General features: G+C 43.3%; 1 protein-coding gene across 6 annotated transcripts in view; it reads right to left on the reverse strand.

Moving 5' to 3' along the window:
- Nucleotides 1–207: 207 nt before the first annotated feature.
- Nucleotides 208–17396, reverse strand: part of LOC105082336 (aldehyde oxidase 4) — a 58292-nt gene continuing 41103 nt past the window's right edge. For 5 of the 6 annotated variants that reach the window (XM_045508004.2, XM_074364192.1, XM_074364191.1 and 2 more), the window contains 12 exons: nucleotides 17000–17086; nucleotides 16624–16815; nucleotides 15417–15644; nucleotides 12991–13086; nucleotides 11741–11869; nucleotides 7845–7919; nucleotides 6872–6924; nucleotides 6296–6410; nucleotides 6070–6135; nucleotides 4066–4251; nucleotides 2018–2185; nucleotides 208–1204 (listed from right to left, as the gene is read on the reverse strand). In XM_045508004.2, the coding sequence (XP_045363960.2) occupies nucleotides 1151–1204; nucleotides 2018–2185; nucleotides 4066–4251; nucleotides 6070–6135; nucleotides 6296–6410; nucleotides 6872–6924; nucleotides 7845–7919; nucleotides 11741–11869; nucleotides 12991–13086; nucleotides 15417–15644; nucleotides 16624–16815; nucleotides 17000–17086 (1449 nt within the window). In that variant the 3' untranslated portion in view covers nucleotides 208–1150. Of the gene's footprint in view, nucleotides 1205–2017; nucleotides 2186–4065; nucleotides 4252–6069; nucleotides 6136–6295; nucleotides 6411–6871; nucleotides 6925–7844; nucleotides 7920–11740; nucleotides 11870–12990; nucleotides 13087–15416; nucleotides 15645–16623; nucleotides 16816–16999; nucleotides 17087–17396 lie in introns of those variants that run through there. The other variant, XR_006720704.2, reaches the window with a different exon arrangement.

The raw sequence follows: 17396 nt of genomic DNA on the forward strand, positions 1-17396 counted from the left end.
CACACACACACACACATTTCTCTTAGAATAAGAGACATTGACTGGTGAGCCCTTCCTTGGGAAAGAGGCCTTTCCTTTCTACTCCCAGGCTTCTCTTCTTCCAATCTGGTTTCTTTCACACACACATAAACAACGGCTACACACTTATTCTTCCACCACAAAATTATTATTAATCGATATAGAGCTTTAATATCTAGCACACAGATCTCAACAAATGATTTAGTTTATTTGTGTTTTTAAAGCTTACAGGGGCCTGAACATCCTCTCTGGTGTAAGACTGCCTTCCCCTGAGAAAATGCGATGTAAAATAGCTAGGAAATAACTGGAAAAGAAGCCTGAGGAGTTTGTGTCCCTTTGATGTGGCAAAAGGAGGGTGGTGCTGATTTTACCCTTCAGACATTGAGCAAAGCAAGGGACACCAGAGTGATTTCAGATAGTTGTTTCACTCTGTGTGGTTTCCCAGACAGGGAAGACGCTGTACCAAGTGTGTGGCTCATGGCAGATGAGGACCAGCTGGAGGCTCTGGATGGTTTACTTCTCTAAGCCTCATCTGAACAGGCTGCACAGAAGCGGCAGGAACCCTAGGGTCGTGGTGGGCTTGCAGCGCTGGGGACCATGAGGGCTGATTTCGAGCATCTCTTCCAACTCTACGTTCAGAGACCTCAAGTCAGTGGCTTGGAGTTGGCCAGTGTGAGAGTATTTACTCCATGGAAACTGTCAAACACTATAAGTCATGGATTTTTCCAGGGGAGCTGGTTATTACCAGCACACCACTGGCTTTGGGGAATGCAATCCCGAGAGTTTTCGGGGTGGACGGTTTGAAGGTAAGCAGATTTCTGTGGAACAAAGTACAAGCAGCCTCCCTTGAGTTGTTCCAAGGTAATGAAACTCCGCCATATTTTAAAACCTTAATGCTGTAGATCTTCAGGATAATGCAAATGAAAGGAAGAATTTTTGAGTCTAAGCTTCTTTATACCTTTTGGGGAAAATGTGCATCCTAAAACATAATCATGCAATGACTTAAACCACAGAGAATAATTAAAAGATGCTAGAATTATCCATGACAATTGGGGGCAACCTATATGTTGCTCGGGTTTGAAAATTTTAAGATCAATCTTGTATTCATTCATTTTCTGAGGAAAATATAGGATTAAGACACACGGATGGACCAAGGTGTAAATGTTGAAGCATCATCCCTGGGAATCTAAAAAAGATCAAAAGAAAGTTATTAATAAAATGTAGTCATATGAGAAAAGTGATTCAGAAGAAAAATTGTTTTTTAAAAAACAGTAAGTCAATATCCATTTTATTCTCATCACTATTATACAATTTTAATTTTTCTTTCAATCTTTGAGTCATAAATCTCCTTATCCTCATAAACTTCTTATGTTTGGGACAAGATGCATCTTACCCAGAAGCCCTGTAATTTTGGAGGCATAAAGTGCAATCTAATTTTATGCCAGAGACTCATTTAGGGCTGCAGTACTCAGTTCAATATAAGAATAGTCTCTGATGATAGTTCTAGATATATTTTTAGCAGCTGGAATATTGAACTGTGTTCCATAGTGTGTGAGTACAAGGCATATCAAAGTGTGCTTAGAAACTTGATATTTTCTTTTAAATTGTTTTTATTAGTTTGCTTAACAATACTTTCTGAATAATTGACCATCTCAGATATCTATTTAATCTAATTTAGTGATTGAGTTAATTAAAATAGCACATCAACTCTATCTTGACAAAAAGTTTAAAGAAGTAACCTACCATGCCTGCTTGCTCTGAGCACTGGCTCAATTAAGTGTGCTTTTCTTTGGGGTCTGAAACAATTAAACCATCAATTGAAGAGGGGCACTTACTTTGTGGTTGTGTTTGCAGTTTGAAGCATATAGGAAGTAGCAAGTGGAGGCAGAATGAGAATTTTCATTGGAAAAGATGGAGCTGCACTGTAATTTTTTCATGGTTATCAAATCCATACTAAGAACCTGACAGGCTACGTAAGGGGTGGTTACAACAGCCTTACCATGTCGGTAAACTGATCCACACAAGTCATCCTAATCAACTCAGGAGTTGCTGGACTGTGCAGGGTGAAGGTCTTGGTCAGCCCCCTCTCTCTGCGGGCAGCGGCCACTGCATCATATATGGCGAACAACACGGAGGATCCCATGAACATTCCAGCCTCACCCAACCCCTGCGAAGGAGGGTGAAAGACTGTCAGAAACTCGTGGTTCTTTTAGGACTGATTTGTGTTCATACACATACATGCTCATACACACACACACACACACACACACACACACACACACACACACACACACACACTCATCTCTCCTGGCTTTATAACCCTCCGAGTGGAATGCATCAGAATTACCAGAATCAAATCCCCCTCATGCCCATGCCATGTGTGGGAGTCTTCCTCAGAGTAGCTCAAGAAAATGCCCCAGGACATCAGGATAGCAGCTCCTGTCCCTGGGCCCACCCCCGCCCACACCCCAGGTAAAGTCCTGGAGACAGAAACCCTCAGTGCCCACTAGGATACTCCAACTTGGGCTCCAGATCATTTGCATTTAACTCAAAACCAACAAAACAACCACAATCTTTGTAGCTGAGCTTGAAAGACAGTGAGGTGGTTGGCTCTGGAGGGTGAACTGTTGAAGTTTTCACGTATGTTAACTTCCCTGATGTTCCCTGATGTGTGCTGGGTGCTTTTGAATGAACAGTGTTGTGGCATTATATTTTGAACAGTTCAGCAGTGCTCCTTTGTACTGCTTTTCCTTCTTTCTTTATTCAGAGTAGTCTGGCTCTTGATCTGGGTCCAGGGCCTTAGTGGAGAGATGGGACAAAGGGCCCACGTAGTTTATGTACTTGGCTCTCCTAGGCTGGGGTTATCACTAGGTGGAGCTGGTGGAAGGAGGGGTCTCCTCTGAGGAGAGGAGGATTGGGTGAGAGCAGAGAGGTGGCCAGACCCCAAGAGGCAGGGTCGTGCCCTGTGTCAGGATAGTCTTTAGAGACTCCCTGGCCAAAGCCTGGTGCAGAAGTGGAGAGAGAAGCCATTCAGACAGGAAATCTCACCTTCCTCCCAACCTTGACCTACTCCTAAGAAAGAGAGAAAATTCTCTGAAATCCTGAGGTTCAAGTTGCCATCTGTCTGGGTAGATGTGGCTCAGAATAGAACTTAAGTTGGAAAAGTTGTGTTGTTATAGAAGCTTTGCCATAAAGTCTTTATGGGCCAGTGAGAGCCCAGCATGGGATCAACACCTCTTGTATCAGTGGCCATTAACACCTCAGAATAAATGATCAGTGAGAAACGTGTGTGAAAGTCCATTCTGACTTGGGGATGGTGTGGGGACAGGCAGCATGAGAAATAAAGAATTGAGTCCGGAGGACATGGGAAGGTTGCAGAAGAGAAGGCTCTGGGCCAGTGAAATCTGCCTCCAGCTTCATTTTTGTTTCATGATGGCACTCAGCCTAATGACCCAAGATGTGTGACTCCTCCTTGACCCTTCTTGTTTGATTTAAAGTTGTTTCATAATCTCCCAAGAGTGAAGACCTTACTTGGGCTTCTGAAGTCAGTGAATGATTGCTTTTCTCTTCTCCTTTTGGGATTTGCAATTCCAAGGAGTAAACAAATTCAGGGGACTATTTCACTATTTCTTAAAGGAGTAGGTTTTATGGCCTGGATTGTGCCCTTCAAATTCATATGTTGAAGTCCTGGCCCTCAGCACCTCAGAGTGTGACCGTATTTGGAGATAAGGTCTTTAAAGAGGTAACTGAGTGGAAATGAGGTCTTTAGGGTAGGCTCCAATCCAACATGACCAGTGTCCTTATGAGGAAAAAAATGTTAGGACACACAGAGACATCAGGCTTGAGCACACACAGGATCACATGGGGACGCGGTGTGACGGTGGCCATCTGCAAGCCAAAGAGAGGCTTCAAAAGAAATGAGGTCTCATCTCAGACTTCCAGCTTCCAGGACTGTGAGAAAACATATCTCTGCTGTTTAAGCAGCCCCACTGCGGTGTTTTGTTACAGCGGCCCTAGCAGACTAATGCAGACGTCCTGAGCTCTTACCTTGGATGAATAGATGGCAATGGGATTTCGGGAACGCACCAAAGTGACGTGGAACTCTTCGGGGATTTCAGTGACGGTGGGAATTTTGTAGTCATCTGGACTCCGAGAATAAAGCACACCCTCTGGGGAGTATTTCAGTTCTTCTATGGTGTATAGTCCCATGCCTTGGATAAATGCTCCTTCAACCTGCAGGCAAAAATTTCAGCTGATAAATATATAATATTGGTTGAATAAGTATTCCAGGGCGACTGAAAATGGAGCCTTTTGGGTCCTCCCACCACCCCTGGGTGGATTTAGAAACTGCCACTTCCAGGCTCACTGCATCTTGAACGCACTCCCCCATCGTGGTGGCTCTGAGGGAGTGTCCCCCGTCTACTCTCTTGCCCTTGCTCTTGCTTCACTCTCTCTGGCTAGTTTATAAGTACACTGAGGCCTGGCCTTCCCATATTCTGTTCTTAGCATGGTGCCTGGAACATGAATTCTCAATGTCTGTTGAATTAGATAAAAAAAGAAGATAACATTAAAGAAACATGAACTAGAATAAATGGAGCCAGGAAACTGTATTTATTATAATTTCTAGCTTTCATTACTTTCCTTTATAAATTACTACAGAGAGTAGATCAATGTTAAACAAGGTGGGCTGGAATATTATTAAATTAAATATTTTTTATTAGAAGCCATGTTGTGTTCTATTTATAAACGATTATGCTCTTAGGAAAAAGAGGGTCTCGTTTAAAAAGGGTGTCTACCTAGAGGTTAAAAAAATTGAAGGAGAGTTATAGTTTGCATTTTATTGAAATATAAAATTAAATAATAAGGCAAACAAATTTAAATGATAAGTTTGGATATTTCCAAATGCTTGTCTGTAAAGGAAAAGATCAAATTGCAAGAGTTCAGTCTAATCCACTTTTGGTTTTCTTTCCTTTTCCCATGGGACAAATGTAGAATTTTCCTGATCATGACATCTCCTTTTCTGCCTCTGCTTAAACAATAAAGAGGCAGGAATGAGCTGGGAGGAGGGGAAAGAAGGGGGGAGGGGAGACAGGACCTGGGGCTCGCTGTGGTTCTCAAACCTTACAGGCTTGCGATGAATTTCAGGGGCAGGTTAAATGTGCAGATTCCAAGTCCCAGCCTAGCAAAGTTATGATGGAGCAAGTCTGGGCCTGGGTGGGCCAGGAATACTCATTTCCAATAAACACTAAAGGTGCTTCTGTTGCAGAATTTGAGGACCACATTTTGAGAAATACCGAGGGGCCCATCTGTTCCTTATAAAGCACATCAAGCTGTCTAGATAGACCAGTCTCCTAGGACTTAGGACAGCGGGAGGCCATTGGCACAGGAAAGCACCGCAGGTCTGTTGGGTTGATGCCAAGCTGCTCAGCCAGTCCAGATTGCTAGTCAGATGTGGACTGAGCACCAGCTGACCCTCTGGCGCTGGTTGTGTAAGTCTGCGATGGGCTGATGCAGCTGGCTGTAGGAACCCACTGTGAGTAACAGGCTAGAAAAAGAGCAAAGCTACACTGACAGCTGGAAAAGTTTTAACTCGAAATTTAAAAAGACTTTGGCTGTGTTAATTTTATTTTTTTGTGAGATAAAAATCAGAAATTCAGTAAGAGGGGAAAAACTGTTTAAACACTTCTTTTTCCCTTGTATTTCTCCACATTGTGGTCTATTTAAATTCAATATTAATATGAATATTGTTGTAACTTTGTTACTGTATATTTATATAATGTTCCCTAATTCTGAACATATTAATATTCACTGAAGAAAAATTAGAAAGCACTGAGAATTATAAAGCAGGATAAATCGCACATATTCCTGCCATGCAAAGACAACTGCTGTTAAATTTTTCTTGCCTCTTCTTCCAATATGTGTGTGTAATATACATTATATATTGCAGAATACTTGCACCAGGTGTAAACAGCACTTAGAGGACTCTGGGAAATAACAGTCTGAAGGGAACCCACCGAAAGCCCCCGTGGGGGTGGTTCTGGTATCACGCACCTGTCCAATGTCCAGGGCTGGGTTTATGCTGAAAGCAGCATCCATGAAGATATCAGTCCTAAGGAGCTGCACCGAAAGAAAAATATACAATGGAAGATATTATTTACTTAAAGTCAACCTTTACTAAAATTTCTTATCTGGCCCTGGCTCTTCCACAGGGAAGATCAGCTGGTTTACAGTGTAGAACACAGTATTTGTGAGGGTGAACACAAATGTCGCTGTTCACCTTATGAGCCCCCGTCAGACAGTCGACTTCAACCTCAGAACAGGCTGCGCCATAAACGTAATACGGGTAAGCGTCACCTTCCTCCTTCTCCCAGTCCATATTTGTCTGGTAGCCTCTGAGAAGAGAAATCAGGAATGAAAAGAAAAGGCACTTTCCCCACTTGTGGACTGACTGCCTGCTGTACCCTGGGTCCCTGCACAGAGCACCCACCCCACGGCTGGAGACATTGCTCCGCTTCTCCTGCAGGGGGGCGTGGTGATCAGAATCGCAAGAGAACCACCGTGCACAAGGGAAGAAGGCCCACTGGTGTCTGACCCCTGCCCTGCAGCACGCAGTGCCTGGGGTGGGTCAGAGAGTCTGTCGGTGGCTATGGTGTCCCTCCTGGCTCGTAAACAGCTGTAGCCGCAAGAAGTCCCTGGCCCTCTCCGATCCCTGCCTCCCCACTGCATGACCCAGGACCGAGGGTTAGCACCGGCCCAGCGGAGCTGCACTGCTCTCCCGGCATCTCTTCAGACTGGTGAGCCCACACCAGCCCTGCCTAAGTGTAATCTAAACCAAAGTAAAAACGTCTTTTACTTGAAATATCCAGTAGTTGAGAGACTGATGGATTCTGTGAAGGCTTTTGCAATCTGAAAGAGATGATTGGTTACAAAGAAATGTTAAGTTTGGGGAAAGTAATGAAAAAGGCCTTCCGTGAGGGGCTTGCCTTCTCTTGTTTGCACCAAGTTCTGCACCCACATTCTCCTCGAGCCAGACTTATGCCTGTACAAGCCACCGGTCACGCTTTTCAAGCAAGGTGTTTCCAGGCAGCTGCTAGCTGTGCTCTGGGACCCTCTGTTTTTTGAGATTGCAGTATAAAGTTTATTATTTTTTTCATCCTTTTTGGTTTTTTAAATTAGAAAACTGGCTAGGCCACATTCATGTACTTATGTACATTAGGTGTGAACACAGGTATGTATAATATATGTATATGCAGATGTATACACACATACGTACGTGTGTATATGCGTGCATGTATATAAGCGTGTATTTTTACCAAATAATTCAATTGGCTTTTCCCCAGATAATTCAACTGGCTGTCTCAGTATGTTATGTCAGCTTCCCTGCTGGAGTACACTGGGTAGGGCTGGGAATGATAATACGAATGGTAGTAATAATAATAACGATGATAATTATTATTAAAAATGGAGTAATCCTTTGATATCAGGACTGCTATTATCTCCATCAGTCTGGTGAGAAAACCAAGGACCAGAGAGGCACAGAGTGGGTAGTTGTCCCTCAGAGCCAGCAGTGACAGAGCAGGGGCAGCAAGGCTAGGGGGGTGTTTTACTTTGGAGCCTGTGCTGTTTTCATGCTCCGTGAGAAATTAGGCTCTGAAATAAGGCCATGTTCCAATGACCACAGACATCTCTTTTTACTTTTTCGGAAAAAGCAGAAGTAAATGTTGGTAAGTGCTTTGCTTCTTGAATGGGCACCTGGATCAGTCCATGCACTCAGGATTTGACCCATCTCAGTGAGTCTGCCTTTCCCTGGCAGGGATGACACTCACCCATTCCTCCCATGTTCCCTTAGGGTTTTTCCTGATGACCGGCTGAAGACGAGCCATTAGGATTTGGCAGGCATTCTAAAAATAAGTATTTGAAATGACATTAGAAATAAAAAGCACAGGGGATAGCAAAATGGTAAATATTTAAATCAATTCAAATGTAGACTGCCAGTTTTGTGAATTTGCTTCTTAGTCCTCTGGGCAGTGTTTCTTGTAAACTTGAGTAATGAATGGAACCCCTCTGGGGGAAACAAATATCTTTGTGGATCCTGCAGTGTTGGCTTAAAATTATTTTATTATACTATTGTTTAAACACATATTAACATAAAGCTAGAGTCTCCTTAGAGTTCCTTTATCGTTGTTTTGTAACTCTAAAGCACAAATAAAATGACAGAACATGCAAATCAATCTATATAGCAATAAAATTCAAAGTAACACTGATTTAGTGGATTGATGTTGTTTTTCTGAAACTAAATTGCTGCTTGGAATGTGGGGAACACTACTGAGGCACACACTGTAGAGTTGGGTGCTTAGTGCATGTCGGCTGATGGATCAATTTTCTCTCTACTCTTCTAATTAAATTGCTGAGGATTTTCATATGCACTTTACCTTGCCATCACCTGCTCTTCACTGGGCAAGAAAACATCACTTATGTATCAAGTCCGACTCTACTCTTTTCTTCTTGCCTTGGTCCCAAATGTGGGCAAAGACGTCTCATGGCAATACTTCACTTATAAAGTGATGAAAAATGTGCTTGTTTTAATTTTTTAAAGATTATTATTGAAATGAAAATAAAAATTATTGAGGTGAAATCTTAGACCCTGAGATTACACCTGCTGACCCCTGGGTGTCAGTGGGCCCCAGTTTGGTTTCCACTCTTAATTCAAATACAAATCTATTTACATGTGTGCCCTTAGTTATTCGTCTCAGCCCCAGAACACCCCTCACACCCTCTCCTGGTTTCTGTTCCTTCCTTTCTATCATCCCTTCTTTGGGAAATGGCCTCTGGCTTCTCATGTATTAGGGAGATCCTTACTTTCATAAATCTGTCTTTGCTGGCTCATTCAGTCTCAATGCTGACTTCATTAAGAGTGCCACATCTAGGCAACCTCAGTCACAAGAGTTCCCGCCTGTCCAAAGGTGAGCTGTGGTTCCTGTATGGTGCCCTGACTGCATACTCCTGTGCATAACTTTACACTCAACAGGAAACCCTTTAAGAGAGTGAGCTATGGCAGAGGACACTTGCCATTATTCTGTGACCTCCTGAGCTCCTCTTTTTGTCTGGAGGATTCTCTCACCTTATATTCCTTGAGAGATTCACGCCTCCCCCTAAACAAATGCCAAAAGCTCCAAATGCCAGTTGCTAATTTTTCCAGCTTCCTTTGCATTATAGAAAATTACAAAATACACAGAAGTAGAGAGAGTAGTGCAATGTTCCCTCTTCTATCCTCATCCAGCATCAGCAGTGAGCATGCACACCCAGCCTCACCCCTCAGCCGCTCTCGCCTCTTCTCCGGCCTTGCTCCCACAGGGCTTCCCTCCCGGCTGCCGTCAGGACCAGGCTCGGGGACCCCTACTCAGTGCCTCCTCTGATTTTCCTGCTGCCTGAGATAGACACCCCAACACTCACTTTCTCTTTCCACAACTTCCTTTATTTTGATTCATGGCACCTGCCATTGCTTTTCTTTCTTCTTCCTTATTACTATTTAATAATTCATTATTTATTGAAGGATTTTAAAGGCCTTTTTTTTCTGGCTTATTATAGGCTAAGGACCCAAAAGGATGAGACTCTACGGTAGCTGGCAAATAGCCCCTCATTCCAAATGGAGATGCCCTACCTCCTAGGTAGGTCATGCAGAGAGTGGCCACACGGTCCCTCGCCCACCTCAGTGGTATCAAAGGGTCGACACTGAAGGGACTGAAAGGCTGGCACCAGGGAGAGGATTTTGTTGGAGAAGGTTGTCGGTGCGCTGGGATCTCCACCTTCTTGGGGAGGAGGGGCAGGGAGAGCTTTCTGCACCCCAACCCCGGAGAGAGGCACTTCAAAGTCACTCAGAGAGCTCGATATGGACCCTCTGAGTTGGGGTCCCTGCAGAACGGCGTCTGCCTCTGAACACAAGACTACAGGTGGGAGGCTTCCTGAAGCAGCCTGGGGCACTAGAGGGTCGTCTGGAGGGCAGTGCTGTCCTCTCACTGACGGATGATCTTCAAAGGTGCAGGTGTTCTGGGTAGAATCTATGGTGCAGATGCCACCTAGGGTAATTTTTCCCCCTAATTCATTGAATTCTCTGTATTTAATGGCTCCATTTTAAGACAAAATTAGGAAGAAAGATGAGATCAAGATGAAGTCAAATTTCTCTGCTTGTTGCTTTCTTTGCTTTGTGGTATCTAATACTTAGTCAATCTCTATTTCTGTATAAATGTACTAATGTGTATTGATTTACCTAATCCACTTACTGTTGCTTTTAATTTGAATTTATTCAGGATTTTTCTATCAGGCACTTTTACAGCCATTTCCCAGATTTACTCCTGTATAAATGACTTGGGATTTTACTCCTGTATAAATGACTTTGGCTCCCAAGGCTGGAGCCACTGTCATCTTTGCAGCCAATGATGTCTCAGCTTCTGCCATATGGCTCCTTTGAAAATCTGAAATGATAGTTGACTGACAAATAATCTAGAGCCTTGGGAAGCGATAAGCCTCTAAAGTTCTTAGTAATCAACCCACCATGGAAGCCCACTGCAGAGCTGCAGAAGGTCTGAAGGGCAGTCAGGTGACAAACTGTCCTCCTTTCCTCCCAACTGGCTCTCTCTGAATCTGCTGGACACAGCTCAGCCCAAACCAGACAATGGAAGCCAGGGAGTGGGAAAGCTCCACTTTGAGATTTCCTACATTTTTAGACTTCAGATAAAGAATTTTATTTTGTCTCAAAGGTGGCCTAGCAATATTCGCATTGTCCTAAGTGAAGTTTTCATGTTGTAAGTTGAAATTTACCCACCGACTTTTTAAAACAATATTATTCCTATGTATATTTTTTGGTGTGTGCAACCATCCTTACTATTTCCAATACTTTGTCATCACTCCAAATAGAAACTCTATAACATTAAGAAAATAACTCCCATTACCCCGCCTCCCAGCTCCTGGTAACTTCTAATCTCTAGATTTTAAAAGGACGCCATGTATCAGGGCTTCCTGCAAGGGGGGAGGTGTCTCAGTAGAAAGAGGCTGGAGGTAGCCTGGGGCTTGAGGTTGGTCTGAGGCCCCTCACAAGTGGTTAAAGCCATAGGAAAGGCACTGCCCAGGTCAGAGCTGCCCAGAAGGGACTCTCTAAGGAGCTCACCATGGTATCTGCGAGGGAAGGAGTCAGATGTAACCAGGCCAGATCACACTGATGCCAGCCAAGTGAGACCTATCATGCCTCTGACCTTTGTGCTTGCTCTTCCTTGGACTTTACAAAGATCTGAAATGCGGGCTAGGAAGGTGGGCTTGGGAGGGGAGAAAGTGCAGCGAGGGAAATGGAGAGAAGCCAAGCCCACGTGTTTTTCCTACAAGCCTGAGCTGGTGAGTAACAGAGACACTGCAATTTGAAATACATTTTGGAATTTTGGACTGGACATTTAAATTACTTAAGTGAGATGGTTTCTGCCAATGAAAGTGACTGATGGATTTTAAGTTATCTTAGAGTGATTAGAAAAACTGGCGTAGATTTCATTGAAGGGAGGGAAGAAGAAGCCCACAGAGGGAGCTGGACCCACTTGGAGTCTTGGCTCTGCTGGTGGTTAGCTGAGTGTTCTAGAACCAGCTGCTTGACCCCTCTTGGCATCAGTTTCATGTTCCCCTCCAGACAAGGTCCCCTCTAGCATGGTCATCGGGTGACAAGGAATGAAAGGAAAGTCACCTGCACGGCCCTCCCGTAGATGTCTGTCCCCAGCGACCCGGCCGTGAAGATAGCGTTGGGCACGGTGATGGTGCTCGTCTCAGACAGGTGGATGTACGACTCGGGGATGTTCAGTTCTCGACTCGCCACCTGCCGGAAGCCCAAGAAAAATATTGATTTCATTGACTCTAATTCTCCCTCCCCACAAGTTAAAAACCTTTTAATTCTTTTTTGAACGGAGTATAAAACCTGCCTGTCCTATAGTAACAGACATTTAAGAGAGCATCTTGGGTTTTATACGTAGATTTATATGAGTTTGAAGATTTTAATGGCAATGTGCAGAGGCACATTGTTTTTCAGAGACATATGGCCAATCAGAGAATCTTTCTGTGTTTTCTTTTATATCAGTTTCACAGGAGCCGTGTGGCAGTATGGTGGTCACATCTAGTTTAGTACGACACATGCAGGCAAGATTGAAGTCCTGTTCTTATTGTTTTATTTTCACCTTCTCCTCGTGGTTTACAGACAATTTAGCAGATTTTGTTTCCTTCGTGGGGCATTTTTCAGGCAAAAGGGTTTTACTGTAAAGAAGCATATGAAGAAGCCCCTGTGGATTTTCATGATTTCCTAATTCCAAGCCCACTATTAAATAATATTCTCTCCTTAAAAAAAAAATCTTCTGTTTCTCACTGAGAGCCAGGCTTTGCCCACCTGTCCCCCTCAGCCTCCATTTTTGATTCAAATTTCACATTCAACAAATTATTATTGAATATTTTTAAAAAGAGGGAATTTTCCTATTGCAAAGAATCTCTTGCTGTTTCAACAGTATTAGAAACCCTTCTTAGAATTAGCACACGTAAGGACCAGTCGTGGAGTTTCGAAGCAGACTGTGAACCCTAAGAACATAATTTCTCATTCTATTAAATATAGTCATTTCTAATGAAGAGTTTTAATTCACACAGGATTGCTTTGAAAAGTTGCTATAAAACTGAAAAATATTTTATCTTTGAATAGTGAGATCGCATTTTTCAGAAGACCCACGAACTTGGTTCGTTAGTATACAGAAAGAATAACACAACGCATCTCCTCAATTCTAATACTCACTTTCCTTGCCTGCGCTGCATTTTTGGGTTTCTGAAATCAAAATTAGTCTTTCAATTGACCTGCATTTAGTATTATGTTATTTTTCCTGCTCAAAAAGGAAAAAGCCGTTGAACTGGCTGTCTGGTTCTTTACTCTTCCACAATGGAGGAAATGGACCCAAATCTCACCTGAATCATTTTGGTGTGAAGGCCTTGTCCCAATTCACAGCCACCATGAATCACCAAGACAGACCCATCGAGATAGATGTGGACTAGAGCAGCACCCTGGGGGTATAATTGTAACACCAGTTTGGAAACTGCTGTGGCCAAATCTTGCCGCGAGTTTAGCTGAGGTTACCAGATGAACAGCTTTGCTTCAATGAGCCAAGCTCTCACTGTTTACACTGGAGAAGAAAGCCATTACAGGTAGCCTCAGATAACCCTTTCAATAAACCCCAGACGTGAAAACCACCAATGCAGGGACATGAATTGTCACTCATCTCCACCCCTACAAGTCTCCTGCCTCTGGGAGGCCTTGTGCAGTTGCCTCTCCAAAGCCCCAATCTGTACAAAACTCTATCATTCTTTCCTCCCGGAAGATGAAAATTAATTTTAAAACAAATGGAACCTGTATAAGTAAATTTCCAGGCACAACCTGCCCTGGATACTAAAGGAGCTGGGAGAAACCTGAGCTGTTTTAATAGTTTCCAAATGCTGCTGACCTTCAGAAACATGGTGGGCGAGGGCTGTGGACACCATTCTAGAAATTCCAGTTGAGTAGGTTGGACTTGGAGCTCAAATGCCCATTTTTTTAAACTCCCAGGAGGTTTTGATGACTGGCCAGGTTTGGGATATACTGATTCAGTCCAGCTTCTTCACTTTGCACGCAGGGGAGTAGAAGCCTACCCAGGAGGAGACTTGGCCAAACCCAGGTGCCCGGTTTGCGGTTAAGGACCCAAGCCCAGCATCCCCCACACCCACGCCCCACTGCCTCCCTCGAACTAGCTACTGCTGCCCCTCGCGGGCTGGCTGTTCTGATGGAAGAGTCTGCAGGCCGTGCTGTGGCTCCAGGTTTGGACGACAGCAGGCAGGACACCGGGATACGTCCGGGGCTCTGCAGGCCACTGGGATTTTTCTTTACAGAAATCCCTGTCATTTGCTCGTGCACTTGGCCCAGCATCCTGCTTCTACCCCTTGGGACCTCTACCCTCGTGTGGACCCCTGTGCCCTGTCACCACACATTCAAAATGTCAACTAGCTTAGCTATGCCAGGTCTCCTGGGTCTGCAACTGCATTCTCAGGACCGTCAAGTTCTGTACAGGAACTTTCAAATTTGTGTTTTCACCTCATGACAATCTAACAAGAACAACAAATGACCGTGTATCAAGAAGTACTGCCCCGTGCTCTCAGAGCCCACGTCAGATTTTATGACGATGACTATAACCTACTTTGATTGATGGGGCATATTAGAGACAAGAAGTCGGGCAGCGAGTCGTCACACACTACACAGACCATTACAATTACATTATGATTTACATTATGACTTCAAAATGCTTTGTGTAACAGCAGCCAGAACCACCAGTATTTTGTAAGTGGGGATTTAGTTTCAGAAAAGCAGCATAACCCACCACTTTAAGTTACTGTTACTATTTTGAATATTACTGGCATTTATAGTATTATTTTTATTTAATTTCCAAATTTGTTTGTGTTTTATAAAGGCATAAGAGCTATAAGAAGCATCTTCTTTATTTTGTGGTTACCTACAGTTAAAAAAACTTAAAAAGAAATAATTTAAGCTACCATTGAGAGGCCACCAGAATTTTTTTCCTTTAAAGGGGGTCTGTATGTTATTCTGGCTTGAGAAATACTACCAGAGGGAAAGACTGAACACCTGCTCCAAACTCCCCTGGCTTTCCTTCCCACCTTCTCACTGGTTAGTGGACTCTGAGGAAGCGCATGTATCCAGGGTCATTTCTGTAAGAGACGGCCTGATCACACCTCATTCACACCAGGAAGGCAGCCTGTATTCCTTCCTTTGCATGGGTTTGGTTATGAGAATATTTCAGAGACTGATGAGGCTCAAAGCAAAAAAATAAAAGACATGAAAAACTGTTTAAGGTGAAATTAAGAAGGAGGCACAGTAGTTATGAGCCTCAATATAGGAATTCCAAGTTTCTGTGTGAATGGGGTAGCTCTGTTTGTTCTCTCTCCCTCTCCCTCTCTCTTTTTTTTTTAAATCTCTGTCTTCAAATGACCTGCTGTCACTAAGAAATTAGGAAAGAGAGAAAGGAATCTTCTTATTTCCCCCGATTCTCTCATGGATTTGAAAATGACCACATACTCCAGTACTCGCGTTTGGGCCCCGCCCAAGGCTTTGGCCCCCTTGAGCCCGACTTTATCTGTTGATTGCTTTCTGCGGTCGCTGGTACTGTGTTGCATCAGGTCTGCTCTGACACCTGTGGTCGCCAGCACTTGCCAAATCCACCTTGTTTCTTGGTATAGGAAGCTGCCCTGTTTCTTTTTCCTACATCCCTACTTGCTCGTGATTGCCTTTTTCAGACAGCTCGTCATGGGGAAAAGAGCTTTTGGTGAGAAGACATACCGCTCAGCCCCACCTGGTTGTAGTAGGCTGTGGGCATCCCAATGGTAAATTTCATGGGGATCACGGCAAGCCCCCTCTTCTTCCAGTAATTCTTTTTGTTAAATTCCTCAGCAGCCAATTTCCTAGCAGAGAATGAAGATTTCTCCAGACATTCTTTCCAGCATCTTCTCAAGGGCTCTGGATTAAATGTCTGCTTATAGGCTGTTTTGCTAATTCTCTTATACATGTTTATTTCTTTAACCTGAAAGACAAGAAAATAAAATGGATTTAAAGGATATATACTTATTTCCTATGTGAGGCATGCATTTTTGTTATACCCTTGATATGAAGAAAATCTTTCTAAAATAAGAAACAACTATTTAAATGGCTATGAATATGTAGGTATAAGTGTACATGTATAAATTTGATGATAACAATCATCATAATAACAATAAAGACTACTATTGAAAACTTCATATGCTCCAGGCTGTGGGCTAAGGGTATTCTCTCAGTTAACTTTACAATAACGCTGAGAAAGAGTAGGTCCCAACTATTATGAACTCTCACAAGTTTTGTTAGTGCTGAGACAAAATTCTCCTGACCCCAAATTCTTTAACTCCTACACAGTGTTTCCTTATTCTTAACTGTTCTCAGATTAATTCCTCAAAATCTTGAACTGTGCCAGAATGTTTGCACACATGGCCATAATCATTCCATTCTCTCTATTCACGCCCTTGCATGCCTTCACACCAACTCTGGGATTGGCCATGTGACTTGTCTGGCCAATGGGACAGTATAGGCAGAGACTTGAAAAGTACTTATGCATTAGGGCTTGCCATGTTCTTACCACTCTTGGGAATTCTCTGAATCACTATGAAGACTAATCTGGGCTAGACTACTCGAGGATGAGATCCTTCTCAGCTGAGATACCCGCTAGACCAATCAGCCCAGCGACCACCAGGCGTGCAAGTGAAGCTATCTTAGACCATGAAACTCCAGCTGAGCTTGCCCAGATCAGAAGAGGTACCCAGCTGATCCACAGAATCAGAAGTGCTATTGGTCATTTTAATTTACTAAGTTTTGTGACTGACTTGTTACACAGCAAGAGCTGATATTTAGATGACGAACTTTGTTTCTTTGAATCTACTTAGGAGCTGACATAATGCTGTACGTGGGTGCTCAATATATATTTGAACCAATGGTGTCAAAAATTTTTTAGGGCATTCTGACGGATTACCTACCTGTTCAGGGGGTAAGTTACATTGAGATGCCACAGCAGTTATATAAGTTTCGACTACCACCGCGACCTGGGGAAATCCAAATCCTCGGAAAGCAGTGTTGGATGGCAAATTTGTTCTGCACGCTCTACCCCGGCACCGGAAATTAGGAATATTATATGCATTTTCAGATTTCAGCACAACGAACTCAATAACCTGAATGAAGGCAAAACAAAACAAAACTTCATATCTATCAAATAGTCAAAACCACTTATCCAAATTTTATCTCTAACTTGAACCCTTCACAGAATTTAATTTGTATGCCAAATGTGCATGCAAATAAAGTGTGACACATACAGGTCAACTGGTAACCTATGGGAAAGGCATAGGTCTTATTTACCAACTCAGACTCATCAGGAGTGCATCCACCGTTGATATAATATTCAACATCAGCAGCTTTGATCACACCATTGTTCATGAACCCAACCTGCAAAGTGATACAATAGGTAAGACCATCTCCTCAATAGTCCTCTACAAGCAGCCCGTGCTGTACACAAACACCTGATCACAGTTTGCCAATCCATTCCTTGCTCATGCACATGCCTTGATGTGACAGTCACCAGAGGAACACTGAGGATGGTGCTCAAGTAGACCATTATCCCAAAACAACGTTCTGGTTAGTTTTACCCAGCACCCAAATATCCCTTTCAAGTGGTACGGAATTCAGTAATTGTCCTATTATATGTACTAATAGTATTTAGTACTATTGGTTGGTTATCACTGGACAATGTTTTAAG

The sequence above is a fragment of the Camelus bactrianus genome, chromosome 5 (genome assembly GCF_048773025.1).
Source record: "Camelus bactrianus isolate YW-2024 breed Bactrian camel chromosome 5, ASM4877302v1, whole genome shotgun sequence".
In the NCBI taxonomy this organism is placed as follows: Eukaryota; Metazoa; Chordata; class Mammalia; order Artiodactyla; family Camelidae; genus Camelus; species Camelus bactrianus.